This window comes from Bison bison, unplaced genomic scaffold (genome assembly GCF_000754665.1).
Source record: "Bison bison bison isolate TAMUID 2011002044 unplaced genomic scaffold, Bison_UMD1.0 scf7180017864289, whole genome shotgun sequence".
NCBI classification, from domain to species: Eukaryota; Metazoa; Chordata; class Mammalia; order Artiodactyla; family Bovidae; genus Bison; species Bison bison.
Window position 1 is genome coordinate 15,771,921 of NW_011494861.1, and position 17,798 is coordinate 15,789,718.

The 17,798-nt window shown below is 36.9% G+C and overlaps 1 protein-coding gene across 2 annotated transcripts in view; it reads left to right on the plus strand.

Moving 5' to 3' along the window:
- The window catches only part of RABGAP1L (RAB GTPase activating protein 1-like), a 680,557-nt gene that overhangs the window by 58,095 nt on the left and 604,664 nt on the right, over window positions 1-17,798 (plus strand). For both annotated transcript variants that reach the window (XM_010850085.1, XM_010850086.1), the window contains exons 8-9: window positions 5,171-5,273; window positions 8,507-8,673. In XM_010850085.1, the coding sequence (XP_010848387.1) occupies window positions 5,171-5,273; window positions 8,507-8,673 (270 nt within the window). The remainder of the gene's footprint in view (window positions 1-5,170; window positions 5,274-8,506; window positions 8,674-17,798) is intronic.

Sequence of the window (17,798 nt, forward strand, 5' to 3'; positions counted from 1 at the left end):
TGCGGGAGAAACTTAGGAGTTAAAAAATTTTGTAGAAAGAATCACATGCAAGTTGAAAGCAGATAAAAGGATAGTGTTATGAAAAAGTTCATCCACTCATCTGTTTGACTTCTTAGGAAAAAACCCTTTTAAGCCAAAAATAACAAGTACATGATTATAACAGGCATATCCAAAATGGATATGATTCCTTTCATTTATTTTAATGCAGTGTTATTGATATTAATTTGAGTATTGTGATGGATGCATTTGTTTTCTTTAAAGCATTTCCCTTTCTGTATTTTTCCTTCTTGATTACCTTTCATTAGCAAAGTATATTTATTGTGGGAGTGGTATTCATTTAAGGAATGCCCTTGAAGGTTAATATATATTCAAGAGTTGGTTTTTGATGTAAAAATGGCAAGCCATCTTAACTTTTAAACAAATACCTGTTAATAGTGTAGTTAATGAAAACATCCAGTTCATGGTTTAGAAATGTTGTAAGAAATAGTTATTTTAGTATAAGTATATAGTTCTTTACTTAAGTGAGATTTTTTTTTTTTAAGGTAGCACTACATGTTCTTCTTTCAGCTGTATTTTGCAAATGTCATTTAAATATCACAAATTATATCAACTTTTTCTTTATTTCATGATAATTGATTTTTTAGTGGTAGCAGGATGGTTTATTCAGCATTTTTGAGCACCTAATTGTATGCTAAATATCATGTGGAGTGCTGGCATTATAGGTATGGTTATAAAGGTCTGACATCTTTGGGTTCATAATCTTGTGATGGAAATAGATCTTTAAATCTGTAATGATATCATTGGGTTAAATGCTGTCATAGAGTTGGTGCAGTGAGCCACAGAAATAGCGAGGAAGCATTGCTTGGGTAGGTAAGGTAAGCACAACCAGTTACATTTAGCTATTGGTTAAACAGATTAGCTATTGGTTCATCTCTCTTCCATCCATTTTTACAGCATATCAGTAATGCAGGTGGTTTTGCTTAAGGCAAGACATAACATTTTGGAGCCCTGAAAATTCTGTGAGGAGGTAGTTTCAAGGACATTAAATACTTATCAGGTCCTAGATCCTAATTAGTAATGATCTTGCAGAGTTTAAAAGATTAAGATGAATCACTGGCAGAGATGTAGAGACCTGGCGTGAGCTTCTGATCCCCCCTCACTTGTAGTGCATCCCTCCACCTTAATGAGTCCATACTGAAATCAAAGGCTTATCAGCACTGAAGCTCCTGGAGGGAGCAGTGGGCTTACCAGTGCAACAAACAGTTGATCAAGTTGGAGGATTTGTATGTACAATTATCAGCAGTTGTGATTTGTTGTTACCCAATGTTATTAATCTTTGTGGTATCTTAATACACAGTTATTGAGCTTTAACCAGACTACATCTAATAAAAATGAACTCATTACCTTATAATGAAGACTGTGGGACAGTTGTGGTTATTACAGGTTACACCTTTGTAATCACCTGAAATCATATTCCTTGTAACTTTGCCTCATGTGTCTTAGTTCTGCCCTCTAGAGCAAGATATTAATACTTCTATGACATATCCAAGTATGTGAACTCTTTGAAAACAGATTTCCCCTTGCACTTTATTCTGACAAACTTTGAAAAAGGGTACAATTGAACTTCAGAATTTATGAGGCTTTTCTGTTTGACTTGAATAATTTTTGAGCAGTGCATACTTTGTTCCCTGAATGCTAAGTGAGCAGGATGAGCTGAAACTTTTCTATACATTTATAAATTTTGTTTAATATAAAAGATACATGAAAAAGAAAGCTATATTTATAAACAAAATATATTTTTAGTCAGCCGAATTACTTATATATATTATGCATAGTATATAAACAAAATCACATATAAATAAAATTAATTAAGTTCTTTTGGGGAGGTGCAGATAATGGACTCTGAATTTTCTCCCAGTAGTGAGAATAGTTTTGAAGATACTTGTAGTGTAGGAATAAGGAAATGAGAATTTTTGATTTATAACCATCAATACCTAGGAAAAGCTGAACAGGAAAGTACCAAAAAGAGGTGAAAACTGAGTAGAGTCAGATTTCATGGAACTGGAACACAACTTATTATCCTAGAGATGCCTTAGAAAGTTTGTGAAAGAAGTGAAAGAAAGTGAAGTTGCTCAGTTGAGTCTGACTCTTTGCGACCCCACGGACTGTAGCCTACCAGGTTCCTCTGTCCATGGGATTTTCCAGGCAAGAGTACTGGAGTGGGTTGCCATTTCCTTCTCCAGGGGATCGTCCCGACCCAGGGATTGAACCTGCGTCTCCCGCGTTATAGGCAGATGCTTTTACTGTCTGAGCCACCAGGGAAGTTCAGAAAGTTTGTGGATCTTCATAATTAACTATTGAGACACTAGACCAGTAGTTGGACTCACAGAAATAAAATTTACATTATAATCTAACACACTTATAAATGTTAAAAAAGCTGTAGTAAAATTTTTATGAAATAATTCTTAAATTATGAAATTTAAGAAATAGTGAAATTTATGAAATAATTCATGTTTGATGAAATCTGTTATTTTTTTCTTCTACTTGATTTAAAAGTGTGATCATAATCCACTAACTTGATTTTACTGTTTGGAAATCATTAGCCTGTCAACTCCGTAAAGTCAGGACCATTCTCTTGTTTTCTTTGCTGGATACTCACAGGCATAGAGTGTAACTCATAGTAGGCTCATATTTGCTTAAGGAATGAATGGATTAGCGAGAACTTATGTTTCTTTGTTTCTTTGTGTGTTGTCTCCTTCTCCTGATAACATCTGTGTGCTTTACCCTGCTGTCCCTACTTGACCTCATAGCTTCGGCTTACTCATAACTTGACAGTAGTTTATTCACGGCTTTGTATGTGATTCTTCAGCTTATGTTCCATTGCAAAGTGCCGTATTCTGTTTCTATTTCCTGGTTTATTTTCTTAAGAGGAGGGCATCTGGTGGTTCCAGCCTGGCCTCTTCGGGGCAGAGGTGTTTGTTGTCCAGATGTCTTTTCCCTGATGTCCCTGATCTTGTCAGCCTTCTTGGGGGAGGGAAGGCCTGCAGAGGAGCTGGGAAAGAACTCTAGAGCAAAGATTGTGAAAGTCTCTTCATAAGGGGATGGGAGCAAGCCAGACTATGTAATAGAAATATCAAGTACAATAACAGAAGTGACTCGAGGAGAAACTTACTGAAGGCTTTTAATGTATGAGACAGTATTTTTGTGGTTGTGAAGACTAAAGAGAAATAAAAATATGTTTGATTTGGTTAGGCTGTTTTGCTTACAGGGAACAAAGATTCACTTAGAGCACCTGAAGAACAAAAAAGGTACTTGACCTTGATGAAATTAGACCTGAACCTGAACAGTGGTCTCTGTCTGGTCTCTTTCTGTCTGCTTCCCCGCCCCACATGGGCTTGCTCTTTCAGTGAGCCTCTTTCTTAGGAGCTGCCCCTGTTCTCACAGCCTCTGGTGCTCTGCTCCCTTTTCTCTTTCTGCACCACCTTCTCTCTCCCCCTCCCTTCCTCCCTCCATTGCCTGCCTCTTTCCTTTTTTCCCTGTCCTCGCCTTTTCCCTCCTTGCCCTTTCTCTCCCTCCCTGTCTCTTCTTTGCCCTTCTCTCTAGGTTTCCCACTCTTTCTGCCCCTTCAACTCACCTCCTTTGTATGTGCCTTTGTTTTTTTGACTACATGATTCACTATTTTTAAGGAGTTTTTTTTTGTTTTCTCCGTTTCTTGCTTAACACTTTAGCAGTTTACTAATACTCTGCTGTTCTTTATATATTTTCCCCTACCTTAAATTCAGTTATAACTTCATTCTGCATGTGATCTGTCATTTTTGTATCAAAACCTTTCAGCCCCACTGCTGACTGCCCACTTTCTTTGGTATTTGTTAATTGAAAGAAAGAATTTGATTGGTCTAGCTCATTTTTTGGACTCAAGCATAGCATAAGCTCTTGTCCAGAAATGAACTAGATATTTTGGGGTCAGGTGCTCATTCTTGCTCTGAATGGGAGTCTAATTAGACAGTAGAGAGAGAGGATAGGCACATGGAAGGGAGGGAGACAGGGAAAGAGAATGAATATGAATATATAAGTGCATTGGAGGTACTGGGTGGATTTCCTTTACATGGTCTTGAGTGTTTTTCTCCTCTGCTTTATAGTCTGATCAGTGAACTATCACCAGTACACTAGAAAAATGTGCATACTAATTACCAATTGACTATAAGGATTCAGAGAAGCATCTTTGTGTGGAAAATACTGAAAAAAAACTTTTTTGTCTTTTAGCCTGAACTTTTTAGCGCTCTCCATTCATAATATGAGGAAATTGGTACAGAAAATTGAAAGTATTATAGATAATAACATTCTTTTTCTTTTGCAAATGCTATATTTGTGTACTGTGTGCTTTTCTCCCTTGGGACAGCCTTTAAGCTCCCCCACACCACATACACATACATATACACAACTGCATGTGGCCTTGCTTTCACTATAGAAGTTTCTGCTTTAGTGAGAATCAAGAGCTGGCTTGGTAAAAGTCTTAAGGGGTGGAGGAAGTGAAGAGGAAGAAGAGAAGAGAAGGAGAGAATGGAAGAAGGAGAATAAATATAAGGGTAGAGGAAGATAGTTAACAATCTTGGGTATAGATACAAACCGGTATTAGTCTCCTAATGTTGATTTATGATTGTAAGAAAGTGTCCATATATCTGGCATATAGACAATAGAAAAGTATTAACTTTAAAGGTGTTAATTGTGACAAAGGTAATTAGTTATTTTAAGAATATATTAAAAATTAGAACATTAGAAGAAAAATTTTAATATTTTCCTGTGATTAGCTTAATTCTCACTTTATATATCCTTGTATGTCTGGGTATATGAGATTTTGACAACCAGCCTAAGATAAAGTTAAATAAAACTTCATACCAATACTGTGTTTTTGTGAGTCAGCATCTAAGGGCATACCTTTTATCTTAGAGTATGTGTGTTTAAATAGAAATGCTGGAGAAAGCTGCAGGAGAATTTAATATTTAAAGAAATGCTTCTGTAGAGTGAAAAAAATTTACCAAGAAAATAAATGCCCTGAGTGTAAATTCAAATTTAATTAATTGAATTGCTTAAAGTAAGATATACTTACAAGTTAACATGATGATTTTGGGGGTGTAAATATTCTCAGTGATTTCTGTTTGAAATGTCATAGGAATCCATGGGAAAGAGCTGTGATGGGAGAGCTTATGTTATCACTGGCATGTGGAACCCCAATGCACCAATATTTCTGGCACTTAATGAAGAAACCCCAAAAGGTGACTTTTCCTAAAAGATTACTCAATATTTATTATAAAATTTGCACTATGGACAATATTGTTTTGCCATGTTTAAAAAATATTCTGGTACTTATTTTAAATGGAGTTATTCTTCTTTTCATACTTTATGTATCAGTGGGGATAACCTCCACTATTCAGAAGAAAGCCCTCCAAGGATATGTGGATTAATTTTATTACATTATTTAGGAAAGTATTTGGGCTTAGTGTTTCATGTGTCATAATAGCATTGTTTTATTTGTAGGGGAAAAGAGAGAATATGAAAAAAATGATGAAAGAAAATTCTGGAATTTTTGCATATCTTTGATATCTATTTTAACTTTTTTTTCTTTATATTACAGATTACTTTTATATATATATATATATATATTTTAAATTTACTAATTGTTTATTCCAGTCTTTTGACCTTTGGGCATTTAGTAATGTATATTTAAGATTTCATTTGTGGCAAATACTTTTTTTCAAGCTTTTTATTTTTTCATTTTGTTAATATATCTAGTGTTAAACAGAATTTATATATGATAAATAGGCTCATTTTTCATTTTTCTCCTTGTTTTTATTTTTATTCCTCCTTTATCTAGATATCTGTTCATTGCCCATGTGGTTTTTTGTTGTTTTCTTCTCTACTGTCTGCCTTTAAACTAAAATTTAGTTTCATTTCATGGAGTTATAGTGAAAGTTGTTCAGTTGTGTCCTGCTCTTTTGAGACCCCATGGACTGTACTGTCTGTGGAATTCTCCAGGCCAGAATACTGAAGTGGGTAGCTATTCCCTTCTCCAGGGGATCTTCCCAACCCAGGGATTGAACCCAGGTCTCCTGCATTGCAGGCAGATTCTTTACCAGCTGAGCCACCAGGGAAGCCCAAGAATACTGGAGTGGGTAGCTTATCTTTCTCCAGAGGATCTTCCCAATCCGGGGGTCGAACCAGGGGTCGAACCTCCTGCGTTGCAGGTGGATTCTTTACCAACTGAGCTACCAGGGAAGCCCTTCATGAGTTATAATCTTCTACTAAATGCTTTACTGTGATTCAACACAATAATTTATATTGAGAAAATCTGGATCAGTTTGCTTGATCTTCAGTTTAATATTATTTACTTTGTATCCACAATAGACTTTTGGTTAAAGACAGGAGCATTAGTGAATATGGATATGGAAAGATATTAATGAAGAACAGTAAATTATAATTATTCTTGAATTTAACAGGAGTATTTACCACTTCCATAAATTGCATGCATTTGACCACACATCAAGCTATTTCAAAATGAGGGCTAAAAAGAGAAAAACAATGATGACTATGTAAAATTTAGGTTTTCATATATTAGGAATAAATAATCTTTACACCCACAGTTTGTTATTTCTGGATGCAGACTTGTGAATATCAGTCTATAAACTTCTTCCTTTTAATCATTCAGAAAATCAACATGAAAATGGAAAAATAAGCCAGCTGATAATTTTGATGAATAAAATACAGAAATTTCAAACAATAACTTATAAAAGCAGTTTTTATCTGTTTTTAATGTAACACAGTTCAGTTTCATTTTGTATTTTAACACCTATTTGGTTGTCAATTAAAAATAATTTATTTAAAAATTTATTTGTTCAGTTAAACTATATAATTCTATATCAAAATAACATCCTGATACAGTGTTGAGAGAATCTCAGTTTCTCTTGACTTGGCATATAGAATGCTTGCATTTAGTACAAATGTAATACATCTTTTGTTGAGTTTAATTGTATTAATAGAAGTATAGTTGATTTTAAATGTTGTATAATGTTTAAAAAGAAATTATTGAAGGTTTCTTCTAATGGTAGGCTTGATTATTTGAACTTTCCTTTTAACAGAACTGACAATTGCAGATGAAATATATTTTTAAATTTTAAAATAATTCAAAAATAATGCAGTTATATGGAATAATGAAACCACAGGTTCAAAAAGCCCAATGAATTTCAAAAGGGTAAATCAAGTCCATATCAGCCTATCATCCGTTCAGTTCAGTCACTCAGTTGTGTCCAACTCTTTGCGACCCCATGGACTGCAGCACATCAGGGTTCCCTGTCTATCACCAACTCCCAGTTGTCCATCAACCTATCATAGTGAAACTAAAGAAAACCAATAGACACTGGCCTAGAAGATTCCAGATTAAAATTTAAAGGAGGCTGTAGCAAGTAAGCATTTTAAATGGTAGCTGAAATGTTGACTTACAAGCGTATTCTCTTGTTGTCTAAAAAAGCACTTGCCAGGGCTCTGATATATATTATATATATATTTATAGTATGTGCTCAGGCGCAAAGTTGTGTCCAACTCTTTGCGACCCTGTGTACTATAGCCTGCCAGGCTCCTCTCTGTCCATGGGATTTCGCAGGCAAGAATGCTGGAGTATGTTTATATATATATATAGTGTATATATAGAGTATTTTGTATGCTATATATAGAGTATAGGCTTTCCTTAAGGCTCTGCTGGTAAATGTCAGATGCCGCCTACAATGTCAGAGACCTGGGTTTGATCCCTGTGTTGGGAAGATCCCCTGGAGTAGTGGAAGGCTACCCACTCCAGTATTCTGGCCTGGAGAATTCCATGAACTGTATAGTCCATATATGAAAATTACACAGAGCTATTTCATTAGAGCTTTGGTCAGTGATTTTCCTGAGAGTAAATATATATTATGGACATTGTGGGTATTAACAAATCCCTAGAGACTTCCCTTAAAGCATACAACATTCAATCATTTTAATAAAAATTTTGCAAGCAAATTGAACCAAGTGAAGGTTGAATGTCTCTTCTGATTTGACATTCCTTCCCATGCAACTCATCAAACAAACCTAATAATTTCTAGTATCTTTTTTTTATTGAATGAAGGGCAAATTTTTGTGATTTTCTGTTTCTAGTGTTTTTTGTTTGTTTTGTTGGGGGGGCAACCTGAAAGATAGTTTTAGTGTAAAAGACATTCGAAATTTTTATTTTTTATATTAAGGGCCTGATTTTGGGAAGGAAAAATTAAAATCATCAGAGAAGATTTAGTCTTTTCATTAAGATGGGATTAGGAGAATTGAGAAATGTACTTGGGAAACTTGATTACTTTTGTCAATCTATGTGTCAGTAAAACACTTAAACATAGAGGGTAACGTGAGTATAAAGAACCTAAGTTCTTTAATTTTGTTTTCTCAATAAAGTAGTAATAAAATTAGCATAAAACACAGAACATTTCTACTGCAGATAAACGAGTATACATGACCGTGGCAGTGGATATGGTAGTCACAGAGGTGGTGGAGCCAGTCCGCTTTCTCCTGGAGACAGTAGTACGTGTGTACCCTGCAAATGAGCGATTTTGGTATTTCAGCAGAAAAACTTTCACGGAGACTTTCTTCATGAGGTTAAAACAGGTAGGATCTTTTTGTTCTTTTCATATATTGTTTTCTACTATTTTTTCTTTAATGCCAGTGTAATTCCTTAAATAGCAATAAAAAGCAATAAAATTCTTCAGATAATCAAATGATATTTAGACTTAACAATAGAGTATTTGTAAAATGCATGTGTAAGATTCAGTTCAGTCGCTCTGTTGTGTCCAACTCTTTGTGACCCCGTGGACTGCAGTATGCCAGGCCTTCCTGTCCATCAACAATTCCTGGAGATTTCTCAAAATTCATGTCCATCCAGTCGGTGCTTCCATCCAATCATCTCATACTCTGTTGTCCCTTTCTCCTGCTGCCTTCAATCTTTCCTAGCGTCAGGGTCTTTTCCAGTGAGTCAGTTCTTTGCATCAGGTGGCCAAAGTATTGGAGCTTCCGCTTCAGCATCAGTCCTTCCAGTGAATATGTAAGATTAATGTCAGTTGAAAAAAACAGCTAGTAAAATTATATAGAAATTTGTTTTAGAAACATATAATGGTACCTGTAAAGTATCAACATACTTAATAGAAATATTAAATCATCAAAAACTTTTCTTTTATATACGATTCAGTTCAGTTCAGTCGATCGGTCGTGTCCGACTCTTTGCGCTCCATAAACCGCAGCACGCCAGGCCTCCTTGTCCATCACCAACTCCTGGAGTTCATCCAAACCCATGTCCATCGAGTCGGTGATGCCATGCAACCATCTCATCCTCTGTCATCCCCTTCTCCTCCTGCCCTCAATCTTTCCCAGTATCAGGGTCTTTTCCAGTGAGTCAGCTCTTCGCATCAGGTGGCCAAAGTATTGGAGTTTCAGCTTCAACATCAGTCTTTCCAATGAACACCCAGGACTGATCTTTAGGATGGACTGGTTGGATCTCCTTGCAGTCCAAGGGACTCTCAAGAGTCTTCTCCAACACCACAGTTCAAAAGCATCAATTCTTTGGCGCTCAGCTTTTGTGATAGTCCAACTCTCACATCCATACATGACCACTGGAAAAACCATAGCTTTGACAAGACAGACCTTTGTTGGCAAAGTAATATCTCTGCTTTTTAATATGCTGTCTAGGTTGGTCATAACTTTCCTTCCATGGAGTAAGCGTATTTTAATTTCATGGCTGCAGTCACCATCTGCAGTGATTTTGGAGCCCCCAAAAATAAAGTCTGACACTGTTTCCACTGTTCCTCCATCTATTTCCCATGAAGTGATGGGACCAGGTGCCATGATCTTAGTTTTCTGAATGTTGAGCTTTAAGCCAACTTTCTCACTCTCCTCTTTCACTTTCATCAAGAGGCTCTTTAGTTCTTCTTCACTTTCTGCCATAAGGGTGGTGTCATCTGTAGATCTGAGGTTATTGATATTTCTCCCAGCAATCTTGATTCCAGCCTGTGCTTCCTCCAGCCCAGTGTTTCTTGTGATGTACTCTGCATATAAGTTAAAGAAGCAGGGTGACAATATACAGCCTTGATGTACTCCTTTTCCTATTTGGAACCAGTCTGTTGTTCCATGTCCAGTTCTAACTATTGCTTTCTGACCTGCATATAGGTTTCTCAAGAGGCAGGTCAGGTGGTCTGGTATTCCCATCTCTTAAAGAATTTTCCACAGTTTATTGTAATCCGCACAGTCAAAGGCATATAAAACCAAAAAGAAAGAGCACAGAAATCTATCTATAGAAAGTAATAGTGAAAAAGTTTCCAAGTAATAACTGATTGTTATAGTTCTTTTTACCTATGTAATATTATATGAATGTGTTGTTTGACTTATTAGTAAGGTTATACAATTATTTTCGGAGAAGGAAATGGCAACCCACTCTGGTGTTCTTGCCTGGAGAATCCCAGGGACGGGGGAGCCTGGTGGGCTGCCGTCTATGGGGTCGCACAGAGTCAGACACGACTGAAGCGACTTAGCAGCAGCAGCAGCAGCATATAGTGATTTTAATATTAGATGAACAAAATTAGGGTTTCTGTGAAATTCTTAAGTTCTTAAGCAGTGTTAGTATGTAAAACACCCTTTTTGTAAATGAAGGGAGAATGTTACTGTGGAAAATAATTTGAATTCTAACAGTATCTATTGTATGAAATCAGAATGAAATATTCTGTTTGAGTGATAGGAATTTCTCATATCCTATTTAGTGCTCCCTCTCTCCCAAATTTAAAAATGCTTGTTGCTTCATATACTGTAATATGCAAAAAGTAATGTGAAAGCAAGCATCAGTGCAGTGAACAAATACAGAAACCACTTAACCATTTTCATATTACAAAAACTTATCATTGCTCAGTTAGGCTTCATATGCTATACACATACATCTAATTATGTAAATATATAAATTCCAGTACTCTTGTTTATCTTGCAAGAATACTGGAATTTATATTTACTTAAAAATAAAGAATATATGAGTGGATTTTTATTATTAAGTGTTATTTTTATATTTTTTAAAATTGCTGATATTGAGTGACTAAGTCATAAGTACCATAAGATTTCTTAGTAATTAGAAAAATAGTATTTGAGGCAAAAAAAAAAACAAAACTATTTGACGTCATTTCATACGAATTAAAAAGATTAAATTAGACTCACTTGTAGTACTCAGCTCCATTAAATGTGAAACTGATTTAAATTAATGTAAAATAAGAAGACATTTCTAACTTTGTACTTGGTCGCTCAATTGTGTGTTAGTTTTTTGACCACATGGACTGTAGCCCGCCAGGCTTCTCTGTCTGTGGCATTTCACAGACAAAAATACTGGAATGTGTTGCCATTTCCTACTCCAGGGGATCTTCCCAACCCACAGGTCGAATCCATGTCTCTTACATTGGGAGGTGGATTCTTTACCACTGCACTACTTGGGAAGCCCTTCTAACTTTGCAAAGTGAAAGAAAGTGAAAGCGTTAGTTGCTCAGTTGTTGTCTGACTCTTTGTGACTCCATGGAGTGTAGCCCACCAGGCTCCTATGTCCCTGGAATTCTTCAGGCAAGAATAATGGAGTGGGTTGCCATGCCCTTCTCCAAGAGATCTTCCTGACCCAGGAATCGAACCCAGGTCTCCTGAGTTGCAGGCAGATTCTGACCAATGGTATAATTTAATTTCTTTAGTAGATGCTATGTTACTCTGTTTATTATTATTTTTATTTCCTCTTGAGTCATTTTTTGGTGATCCTTGTCTTTCAAGGAATCTTCAGTTTAATCAAGGATATTTAATTTATTGCTTAAAATATTCCCTTTTTATTTTTAATGTCTTTAGAATCTCTATGATCTGCTTTTATTTCTGATACTGTTAATTTATATATTCTCCCTTGTGTTTTTTTTCATCAGCCTACCTTGAAGTATATTGATTTTATTGATTTTCATTCTTCCCCATGGAACCAAATTTGGGGCACATTCATTTCTCTATTGTTTTTATGTTTTTTCTTCTGTTGATTCTTTTTGTTTTCTTTTTTATTTCCTTTTTTTGTTCTTTGGATTTAACTTGTTTAGTTTATTCATGTGAAGATTTTGAAAAACATTTTTTTACTACTATCTTTTTTCCCTAAAATCTTTTAATTTTTAAGATTATAATTTCCTTCTAACTTCTGCTTTAGCTGTACCCATAAAAACTTGATCTTTTGTGTGCTCATAAATTTGAAATGTATATTCTGATTTCCCATGTTATTTCTTTTGTGATATGTGAGTTCTTCGGAAATACGTTGTTTAATTTCCAGATATATGCAGAATTTTTAGATATCTTTCTTAATCTGATTTTTAATTTCATTTTGAACAGAGAACATACTCTGAGATTTGAATCTTTTTAAGTTGTTGAGACTTACTTATCCAAGACATGGCCTATTTTGGTGAATGTTCCAAGAGTATTCGTAGGGAACATGTATTCTGCATTTGTTGGGTGGAGTATTCTATAAATGTCAACTGTGTTACCTTCTATGATGAGGTTTTTCTGTGTTTTCTACTCCATATTCTGTATATTCAAGGAGATCTCTCCATTCTTGTTGGAAAGAACAGTAGCAACTTCCCTGACTGTTATTATGAGCAATAGTAATGATGCAGCCATCATTTAAAGGGAGTGTCCTACATGGTGTACCTCCTCAGTACAACTCTGTTGAGATGAAGTGTAGTGTTAGTTGCTCAGTTGTGTCTGACTCTTTGTGACCCCTTGGACTGTAGCCGACCACTGTTGAGGTGTAAGTAGCTTTATTAACCCCATTTTTTAGATAAATTGTTAGGCACAGGAGGGTTGTTATTAGGTGATAGATCAGGAATTAAGCCTAAGCAGTTTGCCCTAAAACTTATCCTTCTGAAATGTTTATGAGAAATGGAAAATATGGTAGCTGTAACACTAAAACTATTATTTTTTTCCTGAAAAATTTTCCATATGAGCAGTGATCATTTTTGTTGTATTTCACTTGTCTTTCTTTGTATCATCTTTGTTGACATCACTGATTAGATTAGGTATATAGTATATGAAGACGTTATAAGAAAATGTAAGGATTTGTAACATTGGAAACCTTGGAAGTGCAGCGACTGATTCCTTTTCTAAGAAAACAGGCTCTTAGCTGCTGAAACTTGTTTTTGTATAATGCTGATCTGAGAAGAGCACTCTGCTTACATGGAGTCACTTGAAAATGGTTTGCCAAAAAAGATCTCTTGCTCTAAAAGCCTTTTTTTTGCTAATGAACATCCCATATTTTATTATTGGATGCTTATTCCACTGTCTTAAAGCTTTGCTGCCTGTTACCAGGAAATAGGCCTTAGTAACTTTTACCAGTCTTATTGACCTCATTGTTAATGAGTTTAATAAGATGCTCTCCTTCAGCTAGGTTTTAGTAGGGGTCAAGATCCAGAAATCAACAGGGCATTCATGCTTGATATGAAGTGTTACTAAACTAAGAGGGTCAAAGGCCTGTATCATAATAAGTAAAATTAGTTTGCTGAGATACCACTATTCATTTTAGAAATGATTTTCAGTGCTTTGTTTATTAAATATTTATTGAGTACCTTTAGCATGATAGTGTTGGGGATAAGTGAATGAATAATACATGTTCTCTTGTCTTTAAAGAGTGAAGAATGTAATGGTAAAAAGATTACCCTACTAGATGATTCATGCAACGGTGGAAGTATATGCACAGTGCAGAAGTGACACTCACTAATCATACCTGTCAACTTGGATTGGAGTCAGGTTCCTAGGATTGAATCCCAGCTTCCCCCCATTTCCTAGATATTTAGCCTTAGGCAAGATGCTCCTCATCTCTGAAGTGGGGATTTTTGTTATACCACCTCAGATTTGTGTAAAGAAAACTCTGTTTCCTTTACTACTGTTCCCACCACTTCATTTCTGATACTGGACAGGTGGGTGTTTTTTCTATACCAATTAATTCTCCAACGTGAAACCAATTGGATGGCCTTCAGTTCAGTGATGACAGTACCTGAAGTTAGCATGGACCTCACAGTTTAAGGGCTCAGTCCCACAAAACTGTTCCCCTCCTCCTTACTTCAGATACCAACTGCAGGTTCAGGTTGTCACCTGTGTTTCTGACCAACCAGGTGTAATTTGGAGGTTCCCACAATCTCCCCCTCAGGTTTGATGATTTGCTGGAATAACTCACAGAACTCAGGAAAGCAGTTTGCTTAATAGATTACCAGGGTATTAGAAAAGGATACAACTCTGGAACAGCCAGCTAGCAGAGATGCATAGTGCAAGGTATCGGGGATATACCGTCTTGCCACCCTCTACCTCCACTTGTTTACCAACCCAGAAGTTCTCTGAACAGCTAAGTTAGGGGTTTTTTGGATGCTTCATTCTGTAGGCACAATTGAGTAAATCACTGACTGTTAGCCGTTAACTCAAGCACCAGTCCGTTTCCCCTCCCTGCAGGCTGGTGGAGCAGGGCTGAAAGTTCCAACCCTCAAATCAGTGTGATAGATTCCCCTGGCATCCACCTGCTCTGTTCCCAGCCCGCATGTCCTTAGGGGCTTTCTAGAAGTTACCTCATTAACATAAATTCAGCTGTAGTTGAAAGCTCATTAGAAATAACAAAAAATGCTCATTTTACCTTTATTGCTCTGGAACTGTTTCGTGGTTTAAGATTTTTTTTCTTTTGGTGACACCTTGCAGCCTGTGGGATCTTAGTTTTCTGACCAGCGATCAAGCCCATGCCCTCTGCAGTGGAAGCATGGAGTCTTAACCACTGGACCACCAGGGGATTCCCTGGAACTATTTCAGAAAATGGATAAAAACCAAATATTGTAACAGATCTTTCACCTTTATTGCTATGGTGCTGTTTCAGGAGCCAGGATGAAGACCAAAATATGTATTTCTTATTATATACAATATCACAGCTCTCATGGTGATTAAATATGAATTCATGTAAGGCCCATTAGCACAGTGCTTATCACCTGTTACATGCTCAATAAGTGTTAGCTATTATTGTTATTAATATTAATTAATACTTCTTGTCTTCTATTTAGTCTGTATTCTTTTTGGACAGATTCTTTTGTATCTTAAGCCTAAAATAAATGAATGAATAAATTAACCAATAAATGAATAACTAACTCTTGTAGAAAGGTCAAGATTTTGAATTGTGGTAAGACAGAGAAAGGCATTTTAGTCAGAGACAATAGTTGAGTGAGTTCATACAGCTCTGATGCAACATGATATGTTGAAGATCTTTAGGAGATTAGATATTGCTATATTGCTGAAGCATCAGTGGGCATGGTGGGTAATTATTCTGAATAGGTAGGTCATTGCTATGCTTAGTACCTTATCCTCAAGTTGGGAGAATTTTAAGCTCTGAATGATAATATGTTTATAATTGGCAAAGTTCAGTCTGATAGCGGTGAGAAGGATATTGACACTGGAGGCAATGCATATGAAGTAGGAAGGCTGTTGTGGCCAAGATGTGAAATGATGAATGCTTGAAGAAAGGCGATGGCAGTGGGGATAATTGTTGTTCAGTCACTAAGTCATGTCTGCCTTTTTGTGACTCCGTGGACTGCAGCACGCCAGGCCTTCCTGTCCCTCACTATCTCCTGGAGTTTGCCCAGGTTCATGTCCATTGAGTCGGTGATGCTATTCAACCTATCCTCTGTTGTCCCCTTCTCCTCCTGCCCTCAGCCTTTCCCAGCATCAGGGTCTTTTCCAGTGAGTTGGCTCTTTGCGTCAGGAGACTGAAGTACTCGAGCTTCAGCTTCAGCATCAGTCCTTCCAGTGAATATTCAGCGTTGATTTCCTTTAGGATGGACTAGTTTGAGCTCCCTGTTGTCCAAGGGACTCTTGAAGAGTCTTCTCTAGCACCACAGTTCAAAAGCATTAGTTCTTCAGTGCTCAACCTTCTTTATGGTCTGCCTCTCACATCCATATATGACTACTGGAAAAACCATAGCTTTGGCTGTATAGACCTTTGTCAGCAAAGTGATGTCTCTGTGTTTTAATAATGCTGTCTAGGTTTGTTGTCACTTTTCTTCCAAGGAGCAACCATCTTTTTCATGGCTGCAGTCACTGTCCACAGTGATTTTGGAGCCTAGGAAAAGAAAATCTGCTGTTGTTGCCATTTCCCCCCCATCTCTTTGCCATGGAATGATGGAACTGGATACCATGATCTTAGTTTTTTGAACGTTGAGTTTTAAGCCAGCTTTTCACTTTTGTCTTTCACCTTCATCAAGAGGCTCTTTGGTTCTTCTTTGCTTTCTGCCATTCAGGTGGTATCATCTGCATATTTGAGGTGTTGATATTTCTCCTGGCAATCTTGATTCCAGCTTGTGATTCATCTGGCCTGGTATTTTGCAGTGGGGTAGTAGAAAAGATGTATTTGAGAGACTTTAGGGAAGTAAGAATCAAGATCTGGTGTTTGATTTGATGCAAGGTTGAGGGAAAGCAAAACCTAGGATTACTTCTATGTGACTGGGTGGTTGTTGATCGTTTTGATTGACATAGACTTTCAAGGAGAAGTGTTTGCAGGCTCATGAGGAAAGCTAGCAGAGGTTTAGACATGCTAAATTTCACATTTCAAAGGGACGTTTAGGTTTAGTAAGCAGTCAGATATTTGTATCCTACACTTGGGAAATAAAGATTTTAAAAGTGGTTAATGCTTGAGAATTGTGAATAGGAATAGGTGAAATTACCCCAAGACCAAATGTTGAAAGAGGAGACATTTAAAAGATTGGTATAGGAAGAGGATTGAGCAAAGTGAATGTAGAAGGATTAGCACAGATCTTGGGGTAAAATCACGAGTGTGAGGCCAGGAATAGCAAGGGGGGAGATTGTTTCCAGCAGGAGAGAAGGCCTGCAGCATTAGGTACTGCAGGGAGGTTAGATTGGGATATGATTGGTAGATAAGAGATAAAGATCTTAGACTATAAAACCTGAACAACTTGAGAGGAGTATTGGGGCAGAAGTCAGACTGCAGTTGAGTGAGGAGTGAGTGGGAGACAAGATGTTTTCATACTTCACCCCCTTAAACTGGGGACAGAGAGAGGCTGGGTACAAATCCAAAATATTATGATACATTTTACTTTGCTTTAAATACAAAGTAAAAATTTTTAGAAAATTCACTTCAGTTCAGTCCTCCTGTCGGACTTTTTGGGACCCCATGAACTGCAGCATGATAGGCTTCCCTGTCCATCACCAACTCCTGGAGTCCACCCAAACCCATGTCCATTGAGTCAGTGATGCCATCCAACCATCTCATCCTCTGTTGTCCCCTTCTTCTCCTGCCCTCAATCTTTCCCAGCATCAGGGTCTTTTACAATGAATTAGCTCTTTGCATCAGGTGGCCAAAGTATTGGAGTTTCAGCTTCAGCATCAATGTTTCCAGTGAACACCCAGGACTGATCTCCTTTATTTTTTTTTTTTTTTTATTTTTTTTCTCTAATTTTATTTTATTTTTAAACTTTACATAATTGTATTAGTTTTGCCAAATATCAAAATGAATCCGCCACAGGTATACATGTGTTCCCCATCCCGAACCCTCCTCCCTCCTCCCTCCCCATACCATCCCTCTGGGCCGTCCCAGTACACCAGCCCCAAGCATCCAGCGTCATGCATCGAACCTGGACTGGCAACTCGTTTCCTACATGATATTTTACATGTTTCATTGCCATTCTCCCAAATCTTCCCACACTCTCCCTCTCCCACAG